This window comes from Camelus bactrianus, chromosome 28 (genome assembly GCF_048773025.1).
Source record: "Camelus bactrianus isolate YW-2024 breed Bactrian camel chromosome 28, ASM4877302v1, whole genome shotgun sequence".
Taxonomy (NCBI): domain Eukaryota; kingdom Metazoa; phylum Chordata; class Mammalia; order Artiodactyla; family Camelidae; genus Camelus; species Camelus bactrianus.
The window spans coordinates 3,093,399-3,118,005 of NC_133566.1; the positions used below are offsets into that span (position 1 = coordinate 3,093,399).

The 24,607-nt window shown below is 31.9% G+C and overlaps 1 protein-coding gene across 1 annotated transcript in view; it reads left to right on the forward strand.

The window, feature by feature from the left end:
- LOC141575467 (early endosome antigen 1-like) overlaps window positions 1-24,607 on the forward strand; it is a 64,549-nt gene that overhangs the window by 34,728 nt on the left and 5,214 nt on the right. The window contains 8 exon segments of the mRNA XM_074354716.1: window positions 1,922-2,046; window positions 5,591-5,645; window positions 5,739-5,804; window positions 7,732-7,771; window positions 8,674-8,787; window positions 9,439-9,560; window positions 10,459-10,614; window positions 17,658-17,774. Coding sequence (XP_074210817.1) covers window positions 1,922-2,046; window positions 5,591-5,645; window positions 5,739-5,804; window positions 7,732-7,771; window positions 8,674-8,787; window positions 9,439-9,560; window positions 10,459-10,614; window positions 17,658-17,774 — 795 coding nt within the window.

Below are 24,607 nucleotides of genomic sequence, written 5' to 3' on the forward strand. Positions count from 1 at the left end.
GTTACTGGGCAGAAGTTTACAAGAATGCCAAATAAAGCATAATATAGAGCGGTTATGAAACATGATGGTAGATAATAGGTGGCTTTAAAAAAAGAGCATAACATCAGCTAGATTAACTCATAGATTGGGAGCATTCATTCATTCAGAAGACATCAAATTCAGCAGAGCATCAAATATCTGTGGATCCTGATGCGTTATTCTGATGTCCAAATGCACAGCCTCAGTACTACTGTCTTTGCTTATTTTAGGAGTTTCTTGGAGATCATTGCATTCATTCACTTATAGTGCCCCTGCCCTTCACTCTTGCTCTGTAATCAGAACAGACCTCTGCTTCCTAAATGCAGCACGACTGTATTTCATACCATTTCCTTCATCTTTGTTCATGCTCCTCCATTTGCTTAGAATGCCTTTATTTCTGACAAGTAAACTTCTATTTAGTCTCTTTCCTCCTACTTATTCTTTAGTACCTAATTCTAATGTCTCATATATACATATCTCTACATATATGTATATATACACATATACACAATATGTATGTGTATCTGTATTTTTTGTAAAGCATTAACTGCTACCACAGCCAAAGTTGGATACCTCTCCTCCTGTGTTCCTATAATCCTTTATATATACTTGTTACACCATTGTCTGGTAATGTTATGCTCAGTGAGCCTTGGTTTTGCCATATAATATGCACAAATGATAAGTAAGGGTATATTACTTGTGTAACAGCCAACAAAAGAGCACAAATTATTTATTTATTTTTAGTTTTTATGTATCCAGAGTTTTTATTAGTTAGCTCAATCTGTCCCTTGGAAGCTTTGTGATCTGCAAACTATTGAAGCTCTTCTGTCCCCGCCCCCCAAATTCTTCCCTACTGGGTTTATTCATATTTCACTAAATAAATACACAGTATAGAAATACATGGTATGTTCAAAATACTACACTAGCCATTAGGGAAACATAGATTAAAATCTTTTTTGTGTTGTGTGTCGCAGTGAATGTAGAAACTTGACACACTAATAATAATGCTGGAGGAAAATAGCAATATACATACGAAAGGATAAAAATGTGAGATACCATGGTGTGTTCAGAGAAGCATAGGTACTTCAGTATAGTTGAGCCATGTTGTATAGAGTAAGGAAGGGTGTCCAGACATCAGACTGGTTAGGTCATTCGGGTAATACACATGAAGGACCTTGTATGCCATAACCATATAGTCATTCTGGGATTATTTGTAAGTTTTTATTATTTTACAGGACTATATATATATAGACTATATATATATATTTTTTAAGGTAATTCAAGAAACTTAATTTTTGAAGAGACAAATTACAGAAGTATAAATGGGGTATGGAGGAACCACAAGTTCTTAGAAGAGAAGTACACGACTATATGTTAATTTAAAATTTTTATGTTAGTCTTCGGTTAGCATTACTGACTAGAATACTTCTCAACCATTGTAGATAACTCTGTGGTAATTATGAGTTATTTACATTACCTTTTTTCTCAATGATCAGAGTACTTCATGTTCTTAATTTTTTGGTTATCATTCCTTTGAAGTAGATTGGAGCAGGTATTATCTACGAAGAGGATTGTCTAGAGAGATGGAGGATATGAAGACAAATCTTCTCAACTAGACTTCGAGATTAGAATTGACTTTTCAGGATAAAATTCTCTTACCATTAATTTACTCAACCTAAAAGAAGGTTGTAAGGGTTTTCTTTGTATCTTGTAAACTGCATCCAGGATAAGCAGTGACGTACCTTTGCGCAATACCAGAATTTGGACTTAACACCATAAATTAGAGTTTACTTAATGGTACCATTGGTGTGAATAATACATGTGACTGTATTTCATAACATACAAACGGTTATTCTGCAATACTAAAATACTATTTTGAAACCTTTTTCTATCTCTTTCTTAGGGTTTCATATGTCCCCAGTGTATGAAATCTCTTGGATCTGCTGATGAACTTTTCAAACACTATGAGGCAGTTCATGATGCTGGCAATGATTCAGGACATGGAGGAGAAGCTCTTGCTCTGAAGCGGTGCAGTATAATAGTTTTGAAGTGTAATGTAGTGAATGTGTGTGATACCATTGTTTCATTGTGAATACTTAGTTTTTGAAAATAGTGTTTTTATATTATTTAATTTAAATCTGTCTTCATTTATTGTGGCTTCCTCGTTTATTGTTTTTTTTTTCTTCCTCCTTTATTGTTATAACTTATTCTATCCTTGACCAATAACTATATCAGCATCTACAACATGGTTCAGAGGATATGTTTTGAAAGAAGGTTGTGATTTATCAAAAGGTTAAATTATATTTAGCATACTCTGCTTAATAAAAAATGATATACTTTATTTAGAAGATTTTATAGTAAGTTATTAAAATAATTAATTTAGCCAAGAGTTAAATTTAATAATTATTTTTAAAAATTTCTTTTGTAATCACCAATATAATAACAAGCACACATACACATTCTGCTTCTTGGCAATTTTGCCTGACCATTTTAAAATTAAATCAAGCTAAAATATAATTACTTAGAAAGGCATTCAACAATATAACTTTCCTTTTCTTCTGCTATTGGTGAAAACTCTTTATCTTATATTCCCACTAAGGGAGAAATCTTGATTTTATTCTACTTGTAAAAAATTTGTTTCATGTTTTTCTTTAAAAAATGGCTCATAGTTGGTTATGACCACATTATGGTTGATAATAAAGAACTATAAAATATGGTTGTTTTAATTTGTTAAAATATGTGGGAAAACCAGTGCTGTTGGGATGTGTGAATCTTTCCTTTTCATGTGACTATTAATGCTCTTTAAGATTTTTGTGTATGAGTTAATAATTTTGGTACCATTCTTTTGTCATTTGTTAGGAAATAGATATAAAATATATATTTATATTAAATCATGTATAAGTGCCTTTATATTTAATGTCAATTTAACAGAGCTGCTTTTTCATCTACGAATTAGTGCCTAGTACGTGAATTTTCATTCAGTCTACCCTTAACTTTTCATCCAATGTTTAGCTCACTGAAACCTGGTTTCTGCCCTACCATGCTCTGAAACTATTCCCTCAAAGCCCAACAGTTAAAAAAAAAAAAAAGGATTATTTTCAGTTTTTATCTTAGTAGACCTTTGTTTTGGTTACGTATTACTGTGTAACAATCCACTCAAAACCTAATGGTTTAAAACATCAACAGTGTATTACTTCTCATGATTCTTTGATTTGACTGGGTGGTTCTGCCTTAAGTTATGTAGACTTGGGTTTTGAAAAGGCCAGAAGGGCCAAAATGGCCTCACATTCATGGCTGGGGGATATAACTGGATACTGGCTGGCAGCTCAGCTGGGGCTATATGTCAGGGGGCTCAGTTCTCCTTTATATGGACCTGTGTATGTGGCTGCTTTGACTTGCCCACAGGATAGCAGTTAGGTCCTAATAAAGAGCATTCCAAGAGGAAAGGAGCAGAAGCTGTCAGTCTTCTTAAGGTTTGGTTCAGAAGTGTCTGAATGTCACTTCTGCCCTATTCTATTGGTTAAAGTAGCCACAAGACTACTCAATGCCAGTTATGATTCAAGAGGCCAAGAAGTAAACTGTCTTTCAGTGAAGGGGTGGCTTTTACATATGAGAAGGGAGGAACTTGATGGCAGCCATCTTTGTAGACCATATGTCACAGTCTCTGCAAATTTGGTTTACTGGCTGTCTTTTGTTCTGCTCTTTTGAGACAACATACCATTGTTATCATTCTTTTTTGATCTGTTTAATGTATTCCTCTTCCTCTATATGTGTGATGATATCTACATCTATGACTTCCTCCTAAACTACATTCCCAACCTAGAATTATCTCCCAAGTTGCCTACTAGGTATCTTTTGATGTTCCAAAGGAACATCTCACTGTTGATATTTTGAAAACAGAGTTCATTATATTTCCTTCTAAACACTGATAGGCAAATTACTCTCACAAATTTGTTGAAGTGGCACTTTTTAAAAGATTAATTGGAATAACTAAGTTCACCCAATTAGAAACTGAATTGGATTATCTTCTTTGCAATTTGATTCAATTTAGTATGAGCCATTCAAGTATATTGTTATTAATTCCTCTCTTCATCATTTTAGTTTATACATGGATTTGGAAGATTAATAAAGAGTAGGGAAAACTTAAAACACACCCACAATTGTCCGTATGCATGTAAAGACTAAGTCTTCTCCAGTTGGCTTGTGGTCTCTACAAATAGATATGTTCCTAGGGCCACTTGGGAGAGAGGGAGGGATGGGGATGCACGCACACACACACACACAACAGAGAAATGAAAATTAGTGAAAGTGTCAGATAAAGATAAATTTTAAGAGTCAACAAAAGACACAGGAATCTATTATCTAATTTTACTTCTGTATTCAGAGATTAAAGACTTTACCTCAGAGTTTATCTCCATCATGAAGTGCTTTTAGGTAGAAGTGATCACTGTCTTTATGCCTCTGCTTTTATTTCTGTCATAGAACTGATGATCGTCTATTGCTTTTACTTGTTTACATGTTTACTTCCCCCGTTAAACTGAACAGCTTGAGAGTCTGGAGTAGACAAATTCTGTGGAACAATGAGTTAATTCTTTACTTATGAATGAGTACAAAAAATAGAGGACTCAATTCTCCATCTTTTACATTTTTCTTTGTTGGCAATTTCCTTCCTTTCCTATCATTAACCATGTTTCACAGATGAAGCTGATTCTGTCCCTTTACTCTCTACCCCCACCCCCATCCTAGAGAATATTTCTTCCACCAGTATTGTCCCGTTATCTTTTACCTTTCTCATATGCTTGTGCTGTAGTGGACTTGGTCTTCCCCATCATTAGAACTGATCCTGTTCTCCTATTCCTTTTGTACTAGAATGAATTCATTTGAGTATTTTCAGTCTACTCATTTCAGTTATTGTGTCTTCTACCATGGCAGCATTGCAGTGGCATGGAGCAAGGAGGGTCCCTTTATCTGCTGTTTACAATCCAACAGGGGAAGATACATGTTTCTTATACCCCGAATAATAATCCCAAATGTGTTTTCTCATGGAATCTCTCCTGCATTAGGACTTCGGGTGGTCTCTCACTATTCTGTATCAGACTGACTCTTAGATGAAGGGAACAAAATGTGAAGTTTTGCCAGGAAATAGCATTTCAGACTCAAAGAACAGAAAGAAGCCAGTAATGCTGGAGCTAGATGAGTGAGGGGGAGAGTGGTAAGGCAGGGACTAGACTGTACAGATTTTATAGTCCTTATTAGTGAGTTTAGATTTTATACTAACTGCAATAGGAAGCCATGGATACTTCTTGCTGGTAAATTAATGGTATTTTGTTTCTGGCTCAGGCATTTGACAGTTCTATCATTTCCATGATAAAATGTTCTTCCACTTATAAGTAACATACTCTAGGAATACAATTATTCTCCTAAGGGATTTATATGTATATTCCACTATGCATAAAATGTACAGTAGTTTTTTTAAGAATTGAGAAAACTAGAATACTAATATACAGTCACTAGCCATGACTTGTTAAAGAACATTAACTATTAATTCCTGTTTTTCCCAATGTATGTTTAGAGATGACATAACACTACTTAGACAAGAGGTCCAAGACCTACAAGCTTCACTTAAGGTAAGAATAAAAATGATTTTACGTGTTTATTTTCAATGTTCCAGATAAAAAAGTCTTAAAATTTACTAATTAAAAGGCATTTTTTTCCTTTAGGAAGAAAAATGGTACTCAGAAGAATGAAAGAAAGAATTAGAAAAGTTTCAAGGGCTACAGCAGCAAGTAATTGCTTTTAAATACTTGAAGTGTGTTTTTAGTTGTTTATTTTCATTGCTGAAAATTAAGCATAATATTTTTTTGTAAGCAGGTGGCCTGATATGAATAACTTCCTAATTTGTTTCTATGTGTTTAATATCCTGCATGTATACCCGTTTTAATATTAATGAATGCAAATGAATATAACCAAAATATGGGAATCTAAGATATAACTCTAAAGGTGTTCCACTAAGCATCATTTACCTATGTGTTGTTTTTTTTTTATATCAGGCTACATTATTCTTATTTTCTGACAATATATCTAAATGTTTAAAAAGTATAAATAAGTTCAGACAACAGTGAAACTCTTCAAAGAATTGGTGACAAATTGGAAATCACTAAAATGTCTGTTAGGAGGGAAAGAACTATTAACTGCAGATCGTTTATATTAGTGGAGATCGTTTGAAAGCATGGGAAAACTCTTGTATTAATGTTAGATTTTAAAAAACTCAATAAAAATGTTTATGTGTCCTTGTACACACACAGATACATATGCTATACAACTTTACAAAAAAAAATACATGAGGAAAAGAAAAGTCACTGTGGTAACAGAAGTGGTTATTTTTAGTGATTTCGTTTGATATCCTAGATTCTATATATATAAATATATACATATATTTCATAATCTTTATAGTTTAATATATTTTCTAAGGAAATGTCTTAATCCAATTACGAGTTTTACACTAAAATTATCTTGACTTTTATACGAAAATTACATAAAGAATCCTAGAATAATTTTACCTAATGCATATATAGTTTTCATTTATAAGAATAAAGTGGATACCCTTTAACAGTAGCTTTAATATTTTTATAAAGGAATTAATAATCCTTTTGCACATTATCTTAGCACATTGTGACTCTTAGTCTTTTTGCCTTTTTTATCTTTTCATCAAAAATCGTCATTCGGACTAGAGAAGAAAAACAAATGGATAAAAAGATATGAGTCTTATTACTATTCAGCTTCTGTAATTGAGGATACATTAAAGAGGTTTTTAGTAATCTAAAATACTTATAGTTTACTTACTCATGTTTTATGTAGATGTTATTAACAATCAGAAATGGGCTATATTGTTTTCTGTACCTGAAAACACAGAGGAAATTGTTTCCTCATTTGAGACAACTGTTTTACATTTAATACATTAAATACATCTTCCACAGTGCAATTGCCTTAAAAAGAAATTTACCATTGGGGAAAGTGTATTTTAAATATTGATGATTATTAATAGTCAATATGCTTAAATCAATGTGTAGGAAAATAAAAAGTCAGATACACTGTGAGAAGCCTTATTAAACTCTTCTAGATATATATAATTTTTAGAATATGGAAGTAATGACCAGGTGGTATATTATTTTATTCCTAATGCATGTGGTAAATTAAATCTTATGGAATATATTCTTTATTTCTGCTTCTTTTAAAGACAGTTTATGATCCTGAATTAAAAATTTATGATTTAAAAGCCATTTTTTAGAAGTGATTGCTTCATGGCCTATTTTAGCTTATGAAAATTTTCAAATATTATAGGACTGAATCTTACCTGCTAACTTGAGTATTTGCTTTAGAATCTATATTTATAATTGTAATAATTTATCTTATTTATCTGTTATTGGATTTATGGGATTTAAGATGCCATCTATTGCAAGACCTAAAAATCTAATAATATGTTAACATACAAAAAGTCTTAGAGGAACTGAGCTGTATTTAGATCTTTATGCCAGTCTGCTTAGTGTTACCTTAGTGATCTTGAAGAATGTAAGCAGGCCAAAATTTAATTTTCGTCAAAATCTTGCTACTTACCTGACAGATTGTGGCTTTCAGAGATTTTTTTTTTCACATTGGCAATTGTAACAGCATTGTCTTTTCCTTTTAATGCATTTGTCTTTTGTTTTCATTGAGGAGTTTAAACCTGATGGATTAGTAGCTGATTCACCAGCAGGTAACTTTACTTGAAGCTATTGTTTTTTCCATTTTTATTTTTCATCTTTCTCATTCTTTCTTATTTCTTTTTCTCTGATGCCTGCTACGTGAATTTTGTTTTGTGGATACTTCATGGCTCTAAAACAGTGAAGATTAACAGTCATATTCTAGGCTGAGCAGCATGTTTGTTGCCTGTGAACTTCATAATTTAATCAGTTAACGAAAATCTTAGTGTCTCCTTAGATCATTATATTCTGAAGTTATAAACAAAATTCTGGAATATTACATTAATATGGTTGTTTAGTGAAAATTTAAATCTATATTAAAGAGATGCACTCTTTTTCTCTTGAAATGAAGGAAAGATGAAACTAGCATCTTTGTAATGGACTTTAACTGGAGAAATGCTCAATGAATTAATCAGAATTATATTTTGAGGTTAGCTGTTGTATTTAATGTCCCTCTGATATCTCTTTTCTTTGTTAGAATGAAATAGTAGAAGTTTACTGCATATTTTAGTTGATTATTTTACATAAGGCCTTGCTTGTTCTTAAAACATTTCTAATTACATTTCATATTATAGTACATTTTATCAGAGGAGAGAATGTATTCCTTTTTGGTCAGTTGACAGATTTAGGACAATAACTGAAATATGAAATCAAAATAATCTTTAAACAAACATTTATGTCATTTGGGTGTGATGCTGAGTATTCCTTTCATTTGTTTTATATGTTTGTAAATTATGACTTTGACCTTAAATGAAACATATGCTTAATTCTTGAAATGTGAAGATACTCTGCTTGTAATTGGATAGTAGACTCATGTTGATTGTCTTTAATTACTACAATGATTAAAATATAAGTAATAACAATTAGGAAATGTAATTAATATTGTGTTTCAATAGCTACTGTACTTTTTTTGTAGAACTACAGTCTTTGGAACGACAATTAGAAGAAGCTCAAACAGAAAATTTTAATATTAAGCAAATGAAAGACTTATTTGAACAGAAAGCAGCCCAACTTGCCACTGAAATTGCAGGTAAAATGAATCAGAATTTTTTTAGCCAATAAATCAGTCTCATTACCTTTTTACCATTGTATGTTTGAGAAATAAACATCGTATTTTAGTGTGATAAAGCATTTGTTAGACTTAATATGGTGATGATTAATGGAATTTAATGGTAAGAGTGTTGCTATAATGATAACAGAGTGCTCTATAAATTGTTTCATTTGTCCTCTCATCTCTGCCTTTCAAAAGACTCACTTTACAGAAGATGAATTTTCTTTTGGGGTATGCTTAAAGATTAACAAGTAACATTTTGAAGAAGTTAAATAATATAGAGTTAGTATTTGTTTATGCTATCAATTACATGTAATTTTTTCAACTACATGCTTTTGGGTAAAATATTATGTATGATTAAGTATACATTAAAATGCTAATTAGTAATTTAGTGTGTGGAATTTACGTAGACAAAGACATTTGATCATTTTAAATTTATCATTTAATGTAATTAGAAGCACAATTTTATTGTATATATTTATAGTTATCTAAGGAATGTGAATTTGAATTAGAGTGATATATATATAGATAGATACAGATATAGCTATGTACTGGAATATAATTTATAAAACTGTTCTTCTATAAAGTTAATGTCATGAAACTAATATTTATATAACTATCCTTAGTTAGATATAAAGTCAAAATATGATGAAGAAAAGAGTCTTCGAGAAGCTGCTGAACAAAAAGTGACACATCTGACAGACCAATTAAATAAAGAGGCGACTGTAATTCAAGATCTGAAGACTGAACTGGTAATTTAGAAACCATTATTAGACTATAAACCTTATTTGAAATTGAAAAATAAAATATGTACTCTGATGAAACTTTTTAGAAATACAGCTTGAGTAAAATGGAGGAAATAAATTCTCCATAGTTTTACCCCCTACATATATGAATTTTAAAGTAAAAATTGAAGTTTACAATACATAATTTATGATTTTAACATTCTTATTGTTTCTGTCTTAATATTATCTGTCTTACTTAGTAGTTTTCATATCTGCATCTCTGATCTTACCATCCTTTGAACTTTGTTTTGTAAATCCACCTACTTTTAGGATACTTTTCTAGCTTCGATTTCAGATTGGACAAGTGTAACATCAAGTCATCATATTTCCTCCATAACTATATTTCTGTCACTGGTACTACCCATTTTCAGCACTCTCCCCAGGCTTAACAACCTGGGATCTGTTCTTGCCTCCTTCCTGTCCTTTATTTAGTACTTAATAGATATATGAATAAATGAATCAACTATATTGAACCTGCAGCAGACTCTAATTATGCTTATATTTGCTCCTCCTTCATTTTATTACCAGTTTCCTAAGATAGAAAATGAAAGAATTTAGCATTTATCAAGTGATTGTTATTACCAGTGAGTGTACTTTGGGAAGGAAGGGAAAGCAATTAAAGCACTGAGGACAACCGTGAATTTGCTAGTTTGCACGTTGAGTGGTAATACTATTAAATATGAGGCAGAGCGGGAAAAGGAGAGGACTGTTGAAGGGAAGACATTAGTGTTTGATGTTCGGAATCTAATAATTGACATTAAAGATTATTTTTATTTTGATTTCTTTGCAGTAAAATTATTTTAAAAATATGTTATTTTAGTTTCACTGTAATTTTTAATTGAAATGGAAATGTGTTGCTTCATAGCTTCAGAGACCTGGTATAGAAGATGTTGCTGTGCTAAAGAAAGAACTGGTCCAAGTTCAAACGCTAATGGATAACATGACCTTGGAACGTGAGAAAGAATCTGAAAAACTCAAAGATGAATGCAAAAAGTTACAAACAGAGTATGCTAACTCAGAGGTAAGGAAGTTCACTGCACTTAAATGAGATTATTGTTAACTTGTTTAGTGTATACTGTTGAGTAAAGCCAGGATTTGAGATTTTTTTCTGAAGACCTATCAAACAGTATTTGCCTTTCTTTCATTTGGTCTGAGTAATATTTGTATATAGTCAGTATGGTTTGATAGTATTTTTTATTTTTGTTTTATGAAGCTAGAAACTTAGAGACGAATGTTTGCATTAAAGAGTATTATTCTATTTAACAAATGGTATATTGTGGAGAAATGATATTTAAAGTTAAATTTGCTCCAGGCTAGTTAATAAGTTTTAATTGAATTTACCTAAATTCAGTTTGGGTAAAGGAAGTGTGATTTAATTTTCTTCAATTGTATTACCAATATTTAGAAAAAAATATTCAAGAAAGGCTTATTTTCTAGTAGACTTGTTTTTTGTTTATCAATTATTGAATTATGTGGTTGAAAGAAGTCTTAAAAATCATCCAGTCTAACACTGCATCCAAGAATTCCCTTTATAGCATCTCTGGTAAGTGATCTACAACTCTTGCTGGGTGATACATTTCTTCATAAGTCAACCATTCCATTGAGTTGACATTTGTTTCCCTGTAATTTGCATGCACAGGTTCAGTTTTCAGCAATTACACAGAATAAATTGTTCTTTTTTTCCACATGAAATATTTGAAGACTATTCATATTTACTCTGAGTTTTCTGTCTTCCAAGATAAACATTCTCAGTTTCTTCTATTGCTCACGTGACTTTGGCCTGTAAATCCCTTATGTAATTATGTCAGTGTATGACAAGCTCTGGGATATGTAGTAAATATTTCTCTTAAAAATCCTAGCCTTTGTTCTTTTTTTACTGTATTATAGGAGATATTTTATTATAACTACTACTATGTGCAGTTCTTAAGCTCCCTTATGTGATGTGGATGTTTGTTTTTCATGTTTTCAGTTTAAAAAGTTAAGTTGTAGTGATATTTTAATTTGCATCTCTTAGAGTTTTTCAGCTTGTGATCTAAAAGCCACTCTATTCATAATTGGTAACATATTAATAAGCCAATGAAGTATAAATATTATAGATAACGTATGTCACTCTTTAGTTTACTTCCTCCTATATCTTATCAATGGGGGAATGGTAAAAGTTTATGGTATAACACATATAGGCATGTGAGAATTTATGATGCTTAACACTTCAGACTTCATGAACCTCAGGTGTAGATTTCCCAAAAGTGATCTTTGTAGCCCAGTGACATTTAATCTCACAACTTTTCAAACAATTTCAGGGAGTTCATGAATTTATCAAAGCCAGATAAAAGCTCCCAATGTATAATTGAGGAGAGTCTGAATCATAGAATCTCATGAGGAAAAAAGCCTGATTCAAACAATGCTAAAGTAGAAATACTTGAACCTAGGTGAATCTAGTCATTTATTTCTGTGGTTCAATAAGAATTACTTTTAATTAAATCTGCCTGATTACTAGTATTTCTCAAATACTAGTAAAAAAAAGTTACACTCTTTTGATTAAAAAATTCCTTTAATGTTATTTGAAATTTCAACATAAGTGTAATAGGGTGACTAAAATTGAATCACAGTAATGGTAGTTTTAGAATACATCTATTTTAATGTGCAATCCTCTTTGACCTTTTCCAACTGAGAATTATGGAGTTATACATACACATCTTATATAAGTAGAGTTTGACCAAAGAGAATACACTTACATATTTTGGGAAAAATATATGTGGGAAAATATATCTAAGTAATATTTTACTTAAGGATTACTCTATATGGGACGGTGTAGTTCAGTGGTAGAGTGCATGCTTAGCATGCCTAAGATCCTGGGTTCAATCCTTAGGCCCTCCATTTAAATAAAAAAATAAACGTAATTACCCCCCCGCAAAAGAATTACTCTAAGTTTAATATGGAGGATTTTTATAAATTTGTTTTTATTCATGTAGATTAAAATATGTTTATATATAATGAGAATAGGTCATTAGAGATGAGAAAGTTTTAACTAGACATAAAAGATTTGAGGTGAAAGGGTTTAGTATCTTCCCACATTGTCCACCTGTCAACATGGGTGATGAAACAATGATTTGTTTTAATTTAATTTTTTTTTTTTTAAGTATAGTCAGTTTACAGTGTGGTGTCAAAGTCTGGCATGATGTTCAGTCGTACACATACATACATATGTTCCTTTTCAAATTTTTCATTATAGGTTACTATAAGATACTGAATATAGTTCCCTGTGTTACACAGTATATATTTGTTTATCTATTTTATACGTAGTAGTTAGTATCTGCAAATCTCGAAATCTCAATTTATACCCCTTGGTAATCATAAGTTTGTTTTCTATGTCTCTGGATCTGTGTCTGTTTGGAAACAATGATTTATTTTTTTCTCTAGAAAAGATATTTCTGAGAAAGAAGAAAAGTGGCTTAGAAATCCATTCTTCACATTTTAATTTCTTTTAAGTTTTCCTAAAATGTATCTTTCCAAGTGTTTTGAAATAAATTTTAAAATACAGGGATTTGTTCTTTCAGAGTAATTGTTGATTTAATATTTCATCATATTTTTAATAAAACAAGGATACTATTTACTCGCTGTTCAGTTAATAAATATGTAGTGATCAAGACCTCAGATTATGCTGAAATATTTTGAATAGCTTTAGGAAATAGTAGCTTGAGAGTCAGAGCAGTATATTGTTATTAGAAACAAACTCTTTTTGAGCACTTAGGTTTTGGACACTATGCTAGGCACTTTAAATATGTGGTTTCATTTGTTTCTTTTATCCCTGTAAGTTAAGTATTAAGTTTGTTTTAACCATGTAAGTTAAGTACTAAGTTTGTTTTATGTGTAGGGAATTTGGGCTCATTGAAGTTAAATAACTCATTCAAGGCCATGTACCTAATATAAAGAAGGTAGCATTAGATCCCAGGTTGTATACAAAGCCCGTGTTCTTTTTGTATCATGTTATCTCCCATTTTAGGTGATCTGATGATTGCCTTGTAAGTAAATTTGTGCTATTAATCTTTACTTAATACTTATTATTATTACTTTTTAAATTTTGACATATTGTATTGAATATAGCTTAAAATACCTTTGAGTTGTGTCTCATACCATTTCCATATGAAAAAAATTACCGTCTTAATCTTCCATCTCATTTATTTGTTTATAACTCTTTTAGCTTCTGCTTACTCTTTAAATATATGACATGTATTTTATTAATTTATTAAAATTCCATTCTATTTATTCTCAAACATGCTAATAAATTATAGCACTGAAGGAACTTAATAGAAAAAAATTTTATTTTTTATATTACTGCTTTAATTGAACCTAAATATTGACATCAGAAACAAAACACATTAAAAGAATTAAAGAAGTGAAAAATGCAGTGGTTTATTTGATATTTCTAGTTTAGGCTGAAGATATATAATCTGGTGTACATTGTTAAATATGTTCCATTACTGTCATTGAAAATATACCTTATGCATTTGTAGACAGTTCATTTTTTTGGTCCAGATATTTTAAAAGGCATATAGAAAAATAACTCATTTTAAAGCATTTAAAAGGGCTTTATAAATAATTAGCTATTCTTTAGATCAGAAATTAAGGCTTTAAAGGTTAAAAAAAGTATTATTTCCAAAAATCTGCATTTTTGAAAATATCAAAATGGTAATCAGCTTATTTGGTGTTGTCTTTAATGAAATGATTCTTTAAAAATTTTATTTCTATTCCAAATATACTCATTTGAGTCCTAATTTTTAAAGCTAAAAAGTTTAAAAAGATACGAAATAAGTAATATTACACTCATGCATAGTTATGAAAGAGCATTTGAATATCTTTTAAAAGTATGCTAGTGTAAGAGATCAGAGATTAGTAGTGTGTTTGGACTTTTTATCGTGTGTTCAGTGTGTACTTTTGTCAGTCTTATCTTCCACCTTTCATCCATCATTTTTTTTTTTCTGCTTTCTAATGGAGATGCTTAAACTTGAGGTAATGTGTTTTTGGAAGGCTTTGAATAATAGTAATACTTCTAATATAGCACCTTCTTTCATCGTATGGCAAATTTTGTGTTTCAAGGCAATATAAGAACTTCAAAGATATACTCATTTTTGTTTTATTAACCAAGCAAACTTTTAACCATCTTTAAAATAATTATTTGCTAAGAGTAGTAGAATTTGAGGACAATAATTATAATCCTAAAGCACTAGCAGGATGTTTGCTTGAAATATCATTCTTTAATTCTTTTGTAATTTATAGTTTTCTAGTAAAATTTGATGTTAAATTCAATAACATGGCTTCAAGGGAATGCAGGCTATTTTATAGGATCTTATATACTGTTTTCATGGGAACAAATATTTGTTAACTTCTAGGATATAGAGTCACTCATCCCTTTAGTGAGTATTTTTTGAATGCCTGAGTGCCAGCAACTATTTTAGGTGTGGGGAGTACAAGAGTGAATTAAACAGAGTGCCTGCTCTCATAAAGCTTATCTTCCTTTAGCCAAATAATATGTAAGTAAACCAAATCATGATAGAAAGTCGGTTCATGCAAAGTGCTATAAAGAAAAACAAAGCAAGATACAGGCAGTAGTGGGGCTGGAAGTAATATGGGACAGTTTTAGAATGATCAAGGAAGATATCCTCAACGAGGTTACATGGGAAAGAATGAAGTAAGCAAATAGTATGGTGAGTAACTGGGAGCAGCATTCTCAGGAAGAGGGAATGCAAGTGTTACAGCCTCCGGGCACAGATGAGCTTCGCCTGTTAACTAGTAAGGAGTGTCAGTGTGGCTTGAATCTTCTTTGTTTGAATTTCACCATAGTGATAACTAAATAGTGAATGTATTTATTTTCTTTGAAAATTTTGTCTTCAATCTGTATTTTTTCTTAACTAGAAACATGATACATGATCATTGTAAAAAATTAAAATGACTCATATTGTGCAGTGGAGAAAGTGAAAGTTTCCTGTAATTCACTCCCATTTCTCCTCTTCCCCACAACTAAAATGTACCTTTAGGTATATACTCTTCCCACATCTTTCTTTTTTCCCTCTTTGAGTAAATTAAATTTAAAAAAATTCTTGCTTTTATATTTTTAAAAATATGAATTATAATTTTAAAAAACACATATTTAGTGTACAAAGGATACATTATAAAATTATGTATAAGAACATATCTAAAAGCTATAAAAATAACAAAATTGGGATATGTTTTCTTTGTTTAGTTTCTTCTGCATGTTGGAATTTATCAGCAAGATAGACATGTTACATCTTACAGACTTTAAAGTGGAATCGGTATTTCAATGAAATATACTCAAAATTTGCACTTTAGTACATACTGTTTATTATTTCTGTTTATTATGTGCGAGATACTCTAGTCATTCCTTTGATAGGATATTTACAAGTAGGGATTTAAATATAATTTCTTTTCTTGTGTGATAAGTAGGCATTTGTGTTACATGATTAAAACATAGTAATTTGAAATAGCCAGGTTGTTTTAATGTTTTTATTAATATCCATAGTGTTGCTAATAGAAAATGATTCTGAGATTCAGAGTTGTTAGATACAGCAATTTGAAGTAAACTCTTAATACCTATAACCATGTGAAGGATGCATGACCATTTTAAGACAGAAGGTGTTAGGATATACTTTAAATTGAACACAGTTAAAAAGACATGAATATTTAAACATTCCCTTTTTTGAAATATATGATATATATATATATATATATATAATATATATATATATATTTTTTATACATATATTTTCCATAAAAGGTAAGGCCATGAACATATCTCAGACATGCTGCCATTCCCCAAAACATTTTCAGACCTCTTTTAGTTGACTTTAAACCAGTTGGGAAAACACTCAGAAAACTAGTTTCATTAATTTATGGTTATTAAATAAGATAAACCCAAGTGTTTGATCATTCAGTTCACCTACCTTGTTTACTAGTTTGTTTCTAAAACTTATATATTCATCCATTTATAGTGGATTTGGTTTTGTCACTAGTGAGAATCTTTAAAAAGAAAAAAGGTGCCATGCATTCTGGAAGGGTTTCCAAAAGAAATAGCAAAAGATCTTTTGGCATTATTTTTATAATAAATTAGTAGCCTTCTAAGGTTTCCCCCTTGATGATGAAAGTACTCATTTGTAATATATAATATAGTAACTGCTGATGTATTTGTTAAAATTTTTAAAAAAGTTTACCATATTCATATTATAAAGTTTATTTACTAACAATGTAAACAATGAATTAGAAATACAAAGTTCTTTTCAGTTGTAGGAAACCATACTTTAAAAACAGTACTTAGTCTCTGTAGTGGTTAAAACTTTCATGTATAGAAAGTTTGTATTTCCAAGATCTTTGCTTATCTTCCTCTTATATTATTTACTAAATGATCAAATCATTGTTTCAATAATAGACATTAATTTTATTTAAAAATGTTAAAATGTATTAAAGCAAATTCATGTCCAGCTATTATCCATGATCATAGTGTGATCCAGGTTAGTGAAACTACATATAATTTCTGTTTGATAACTTCTATAGACAGGTACTTTCAATTACAGTGAAAAAGATGATTCACCACCTTTAAAGGTGTTTCTGTGTTGGTTGTTTGCATTTAACATGATTTTGAAGTAAAAAGAAAAGGCTATGCTATAGAAGTTGGGAGAAAATACAGGCATGACTTGCATATCCTTTTTAAATTCAGGATTAAAGTATAGAATTTAAAGCCAGTAAATTCAAGTTTGCAGTTTGATGCTTACTTCAGACACATAAAATAGGATGTCAACTTTTCACTTACTGTATTATTAAATAAAGTTGTTCATTTTGGATAAATTTTAAAAATTAATTTTCAGTCAAAGAAGTTGTGGGGTGGCAGTAGAGGGTAGTAAGATAAAGAACCAAGTTGAAATTTCTAAGGATTATTTCAATTTAACAACAACAATGACAAAAATCTATGGAATCTTAAAACCTCTGGATGCTTTCATTTCCTTTTTCATTTTAGTTTGCTCTAATTTTTTCTTTTCTTTTTTTTCTTTTTAGGCCACAGTAAGCCAGCTGAGAAGTGAACTTGCCAAACGCCCCCAGGAAGTTGCTGTATATGTGCAGGAACTACAGAAACTTAAAAGTTCAGTTAATGAATTAACACAAAAAAATCAGGTGAGAATTTAAAAACTATATATAATGGGGAATTGATTTTGTATATCTTAAATTTTAATCTTGTGTATGTTATTTATATATTGGCACAGTACAGTGTGAGTTAAGTTTTTTTTTTTTTTTAATGTTACGTACATTCACAGTTACGCAACCTGTCTCCAGAACTCTTTTCATCTTGGAAAACTAAAACTATATTCATTAAACAGTATTAAACAATTCCCCATTCACTGTCTCCCCTGACCCAAACCTTTTTTACTTTCTATATCTATGAATTTACTATTCTAAGTAACTCATATGAGTGGAATCACAGTATTTGTCTTTTTGTGCCTGGTTTAGTTCACATGGGATAATGTCCTCAAGGTTCATCCATGTTGTAGCCTGTGTCAGATTCTCCTACCTTTTTAAGGATAAATAATATTACATTGTACGTGTGTTATCATATTATCTATTCATCTGTTGATGGATACTTGGATTGCTTCCTTCTTTGGGCTATTGTGAATAGCGCTGCTTTGAACATGGGTATACAAATATCTGTTTGAGACCCTGCTTTCAGTTCTTTTGGGTATATACCCAGAAGTGGAATTGCTGGATCAGATGGTAATTGTTTTCAATTTTTTGAGGATTTCACCGTACTGTTTTCTATAGTGGCTGTATCCTTTTAAATTCCTATCAGCAGTGTACAAGGATTCAACAGTTTCTCCATATCCTTGCCAAAATTTGTTATTTTCTGTGTTTGTTTTTGTTTTTGTTTTTTTTATAGTAGCCATCTTAATGAGTGTTAAGGTGGTATCTCATCATGGTTGATTTGCATTTCCCTAGTGATTAGGTTGATGAGCATCTTTTCATATGCTTGTTGGCCATATAATTTTAGTTGGGTTGTTTGTGTTTTTGTTGAGTTGTAGGAGTCCTTTATATGCTTTCGATATTAATCCCTTATTGGATACATGATTTTGCAAATATTTTCTCTCATTCTTTAGGTTGCCTTTTCACTCTGTTCATTGTGTCTTTTTGTAAAGGAAAAACACTCCTGTGTGTCTCCTCTACTCTCAGTACTGTACTGCAACTTCACATCTGACATCAGATGTGTGGGTGTTCTGTATATCAACAATTCTGCGACACCAGCTGGGTGTCCGACAGTTTAACTCAATTCTTACACTATTTACCTGGAGCTGGCATCAGATTAAGGGTGCAGTCCCACCAGACTGCCTGAACACCCGTACCTTCCCCACACCCCAATTCAGACACCAGTTCAAAGTCCATCTTGTTACTTGTACTTCTGAGCAACTGGCTATAAATGGGAGGTTCCCAGGCCTCTGCCTCTGGTTCAATTAATTTGCTAGAGTGACTCACAGAACTTGGGAAAACATTTTACTTATTACATGACTGGTTTGTTATAAATGACTGTAACTCAAGAACAGCCAGATGGAAGAGATGCATAGGGCAAGATACGTGGGAAAGTATATGAAGCTTCCATGCTTTCTCTGGGAGCTCTCCACACGTTCATCAACCTGAAATCTCTCAAATTTCTTTCCTTCTTTACATAGGCACAGATGATCAAATCACTGGCCATTGGTGATTAAATCAACCTTTAGCCCCCTCTTCTCTCCCTGGGGAGCAGGTAGGGTTAAAGTTCAACCCTTCCTTCAAGTTTGGTGCCGCTAGCACCCGCCCCCATCCTTAGAGCTTTCTAAAGAATCACCTCATTATTAAAAACTCATAGGTGGCTGAAGGGGGCTTGTTATGAATAGCAAAGGATATCTTTATTGCTCTTATCACATAGGAAATTCCTAGGGTTTTAGGAGCCCAGTTCCAGAAATGGGGACCAGGACCAAATGTATATTTTACAGTATCGCACCTTGGATGCACAGAAGTTTTAGATCTAATCCAATTTGTCTGTTTTTACTTTTCTTGCCATGTTTTTGGTGTCATATCCAAGAAATCATTGCCAAATTTTGTCATGAAGCTTTTCACCTGTTTTCTTCTAATAGTTTTGTAGTTTTAGATCTTTGATCCATTTTGGAAAAATTTTTTACAGCATAAGGTAAGGGTTCAGTTTCTTTCTTTTGTATTTGGATATCCAGTGTTCCTAGCACCAGTTGTTGAAAGGACTGTCCTTTTTTCTATTGAATGGTCTTGGCACCCTTGTTGAAAATCATTTGACCATGTGTGAGTATTTATTTCTGGGTTCTCTATTCTTATTCTGTTGGTTTAGATGTCTTTTTAAATGTCAGTACCACATTGTTTTGACTACTGTAGCTTTCAATAAGTTTTGAAATCAGGAAGTGTGAGACCTCCAACTTTGTTCTTATTCTGTATTTTTTTGTAATGTTAATATTTTCCACTTTGTTTCTTTAAAGATGAGCAACAGATAATATTTAGTTTGGAGGCAGGGCAGGCATGGTATTAGTACTTTTTCCCCCCATATCTTTACTTTTTTGTTGGTGGAATAATAGGGAGTTATTAAATCTTTTTACTCAAAGGTATGGTGAATTTGTTGGCTTTGCTTTAAATAACTTGAACCTAGTATTCTGATGAAATATAACAAGGAAAAATCAAGACAGAAAGTAACATGGTAGAAGGGAAAAAGAGATGAGAATAATTGGTTGTAAATAGTAAGCTTCTTGTCACAGCCAGGTGAATGAACTTGGGAGCACATCCTCCAAGTCTTGTCAAGTTTTCAGAGACTGTAGTACTGGCCCATGGCTTACTATAGTCTAAGAGAGACCTTGAGGTTGAAACATCCAGCTAAGCTGTTTCTGAATTCCCTGACCCTCAGAAAATGTGTGAGATAATAGATAAAATTTTCAGCTCCTAAGTTTTGGGGTGTTTGTTGCTTGTGCCCTTGCACAGTATTTCTCAAACTTCTTGATCTCAAGACTGCTTTATATTCTCAAAAGTGTCATGAACCCCGAAGAGCTTTTATTTATTTATTTTTTTGGTTGCATCTATGGACAGTTATGTCAGAAATTAAAATAAACTAAAAATATATGTTCATTATTTTATTTAGAAAACAGTAACCATTAGATATTAACATAAATAACAAAAATCTTATTAAAAATGTCTATTTTCCAATATAAAAAATAGTGGTGGTAGTTTACATTTTTTCAGTCCTCTTTAATGTCTAGCTAATACAGGACAGATGGATTCTTCTATCTGCTTTTACCTTTAATCTGTTGTGATATGGTTGAAGTGTGCATAGAAAACTTAGTTTTACACAGATGTAGTTGGAAAAGGGAGGACTAAATAGCCTTTTCAGATAATTGTAGCTATTTTTATTTGATATTGTACTGAAATTAGATAAGGTATAGTTTCTCAAAAGTTAGTTGCAGTGTAGATTCTGAAACCATATCAATGCAGTTTTTGTACTTTGTAACACTGAAATTCATTCCTCTGTCTTGCCTTTTGAATAGACCTTTCCTATGCATGATTTTTATAACATAATGCATTAGTCATGTGAAAAATACTGGTTCACTGAGTTATGCAGATTTCCCAGATATTGAACAGTTCACTGTACAGTATAAAACAAGTCACATTTGTCAACATCACCATCAATCTCAGTACAGGCTTTAAGCATAAGGAAGTGTCAAGCTCGTGGTGGTAGATACAAGTTTTCCAAAATTCTAAGCTTCATCTTGAAGCTTCAGTTTTATCATTGGCAACCAACGGGATCACTTCTATTCTTTGACATGACAGATTCTCTTCCTACCCAAGTCTGAATAATGATAGTTCGTCCGTGATTCTTTCCAGTTGAAATAGCGTTTCAAGGAAAAAAGCAACTAGCTCAATTGCATAAATGCTTTTCTATGTGACAATTACATTCTTTGGTATGCAGCCAAAGTGATCCATATATACTTCCTATTTTTTCACACAGTTTTTCTTTTTTCTTGTTACAAATACTGCAGCTATGAACTTTCACCATAAATCTCATGCATTTGTGCAGGAATTAAATTGTTATGTACACTCATGTGAAATTGCTGGGCTACTGGCTACATACATACTCATATTTACTAGGTGATCCCAAACTGTTTTCCAAAGTAATTATACTAGTTTACCATTTTCTATTTCTCCATCAACACTTGGTGCTGACTGATTTTTAAAATTTAATCTTTTTATGGCTGATAAAAACCTCCCTGCCTCCCTGTCCCTCCTTTTTTCTCCTGTCAAACTCTATGTAGAAAACATCTACATACACTTTAGTTTTATCTTTGTCCCTCAATTTGATTTTTAATTTCTTTTGAGATTAGAGTTGACCTTCTGCCTCTTGGAAGTTGGCCAGATGTGTACATGCAGCAGATGTTTATGATCAGTGTAGTTTGTTACGTATTTCTGAAACATCAAACCGTTAATATTTATGAAACAAACATCATATATATATTATATATATATATATATTCACACATGCCTATATACGTGCATACACACTGTTAAAGGAAGTACTCTGTCTATTTTATGAGCACTACAGGGAATCAAGATGGTTTAGTGTGGTAAAAATGGAATTTTTTATTAGGGGATAAGAGGATTTTCTACTAATCTTAATAATCTTTACAGAAGTGTAATACTTGACAATTTTTTTTCAAAGTGTTTTCTTGCTTAGGATTTTTTTCACCAGTTAGAGCAGGAGCAAGCAGAGAGGTGCATCTATCTATCGCTCGCTCTCTTTTTTTTTTTTTTTTTTTTTGAATTTTTGCCTTCTGCCTCCCTCGCCACTCCTCACCCTTTGTCCTTGATAAATCATAATTGTTGACACTGGTGATATCCAAGTGTTGTAAATTTGGAAATCTCTATGCTTGGTCTTTTGAAGGCTATTACATGAAATGCCTTGGCAGCTTTTGTGGGTCATAGGCAGCATCAGGGTGGATAGATTACATTTTAAAATATAATGAATGGGAAAAATAGTTGCTTTTATGTTAATGTCAAGTTCTCAGCATTAAGCCAGTGTTTTTTTAATTACTGACTTGGAAAACTTAAAAACGAGAGGAATATTGAGGGAGCCTCCTTCTTAGTTTCTAATAAGAATCATATTCTGACATTTAAACAATTCTGCAGCTTAGTTTAACTATTTCTGTATGATTCTGAACAAAATCATATGTTTATTTAAAGCTACTAATGTGATTAACATGGGTCACTGTAAGAGACTGACTGTTTTCTGGGTTACACCTCTTATCCATTTTCCATTCTTCATTGCTCTCCACTTTCCAACGGTCCCAGTATTAAGGTGCTCATAGGCCAGAGCGAGAGCCAGATGTGGCAAGTAGTTGTATCGCTGTGTATTACCACTGTGTTGCCAAGTGGTATACTGACATGAACAGAATAGTACAGTGGTCAAAAGCCCGTTTAAATCTCAGCTTTGCCACTAACTGGTTGTGACACACAACCTCTTAAAGTGTGTTTCCTCTTCTGCTAAGAAGTACTGTTATATCCATTTGCCTCTTAGGATTGATGTGAGTATTGAATACATTAATAGATGTTAAAGTGCTTAGACTAGTGTCTGGCTTTTAGAAAGCACCTCAATGAATATTTGTTGTCACTGTTTTTATTTGGAAGTGTTGTGATGCCGAGTTGGATCAAGACCACGGTGGATGTTTTCCTATCTTACTGACTAGTAAATCAGGAAAGGCGTTTGTAGAAGACAACTTTATTTAGCTTAGTCTTTAGGGATGCTAAGGAACCTATCATGTGGCAGAGGGGTTAATGGCATTTCATTTTAGAGATAGATATATCTATAGAAGGCATGGGAACATGTAAGAGCACAAAATACAAGATGTTGGAGAGCTACAAATAGTTAATTTGTTCTTTCTCACAAAGCTGTTTTGAGGAACAAATGAGATCCCTGAAACTACTCTGTAAGCTCTCAAGCTATAAAAAATACCATTCTTTTTGCATTTCTTCTCATTACCTGGCTAGTAACAAGTGGATAATAGAGCCTAATACAGGGAAATTGTCTCTGTGAGAAAATACGTTGAAAGAACAATTGGTGAGGAAATCAAAAGAGGACTGGGCATTCAGAAGGAAAGACTTTTGCCTACTCAAATGATAATTGTTATAAACCAATCTTAACATTCATTTTATATTTTAAATTTGAATAGTATAAGTTTGGAGGAGCATGAATTGACTCACTGAGTGTCTGAATTGTGTTGTGGAAAGTTTATTGGACTTAGAATCATAATACGTGACTCTGCCACCTGGCCAAGTCATATCAAGCTTTTGACTTTAGCTTCTTCATCCATACAATGGGGATGATAATGTCTATCTCATTTTTTGTTGTAAGGATTGATATAGAGAAGAGAATGTGCAATTATTGATTTCCTTAATGGATTCTACTGCATTAAAAAATCAATCTTCAAAAACCATGTTTTCACTATACTTTTTGCTTCAGATTCTATGGGAAGATGATAATGAGAATGAAAAGTTTGTCATACTAAATTCAGTTAGCCTTTTGCATGTAAAAATTACATCATGTGAGTGTATTAGTTTCTTTTAAAAAGAAAGTAAGTGATTTAGGTTCTTTTAAAATTTAATTAGCTCTCATCTGTGCAGTAAAGCAGGAAGATTTTGATTAATTTTTTAGGCAAGTGAATTTTAAACAGTCAATGGTTGTTATGTATTTTTTGCTTCTTAAAGAGCGGAGCTGTCTGAGGGATTATGTGTAGAACTAGTGGGATTACTTGGTTACTTTAAGCCTATGGGGAAGAAGACTTACTACCTCATTACTAGCCTTAATTTTAGTAGCATTAAAAAAAATTATATCCCACCCAAGTTCTCAGTATTAGTGTGGTTGCATTCATAAAATTTAGTAACTTGGACTTTTCTTCAAAAAGATACAAGATATCTATAAT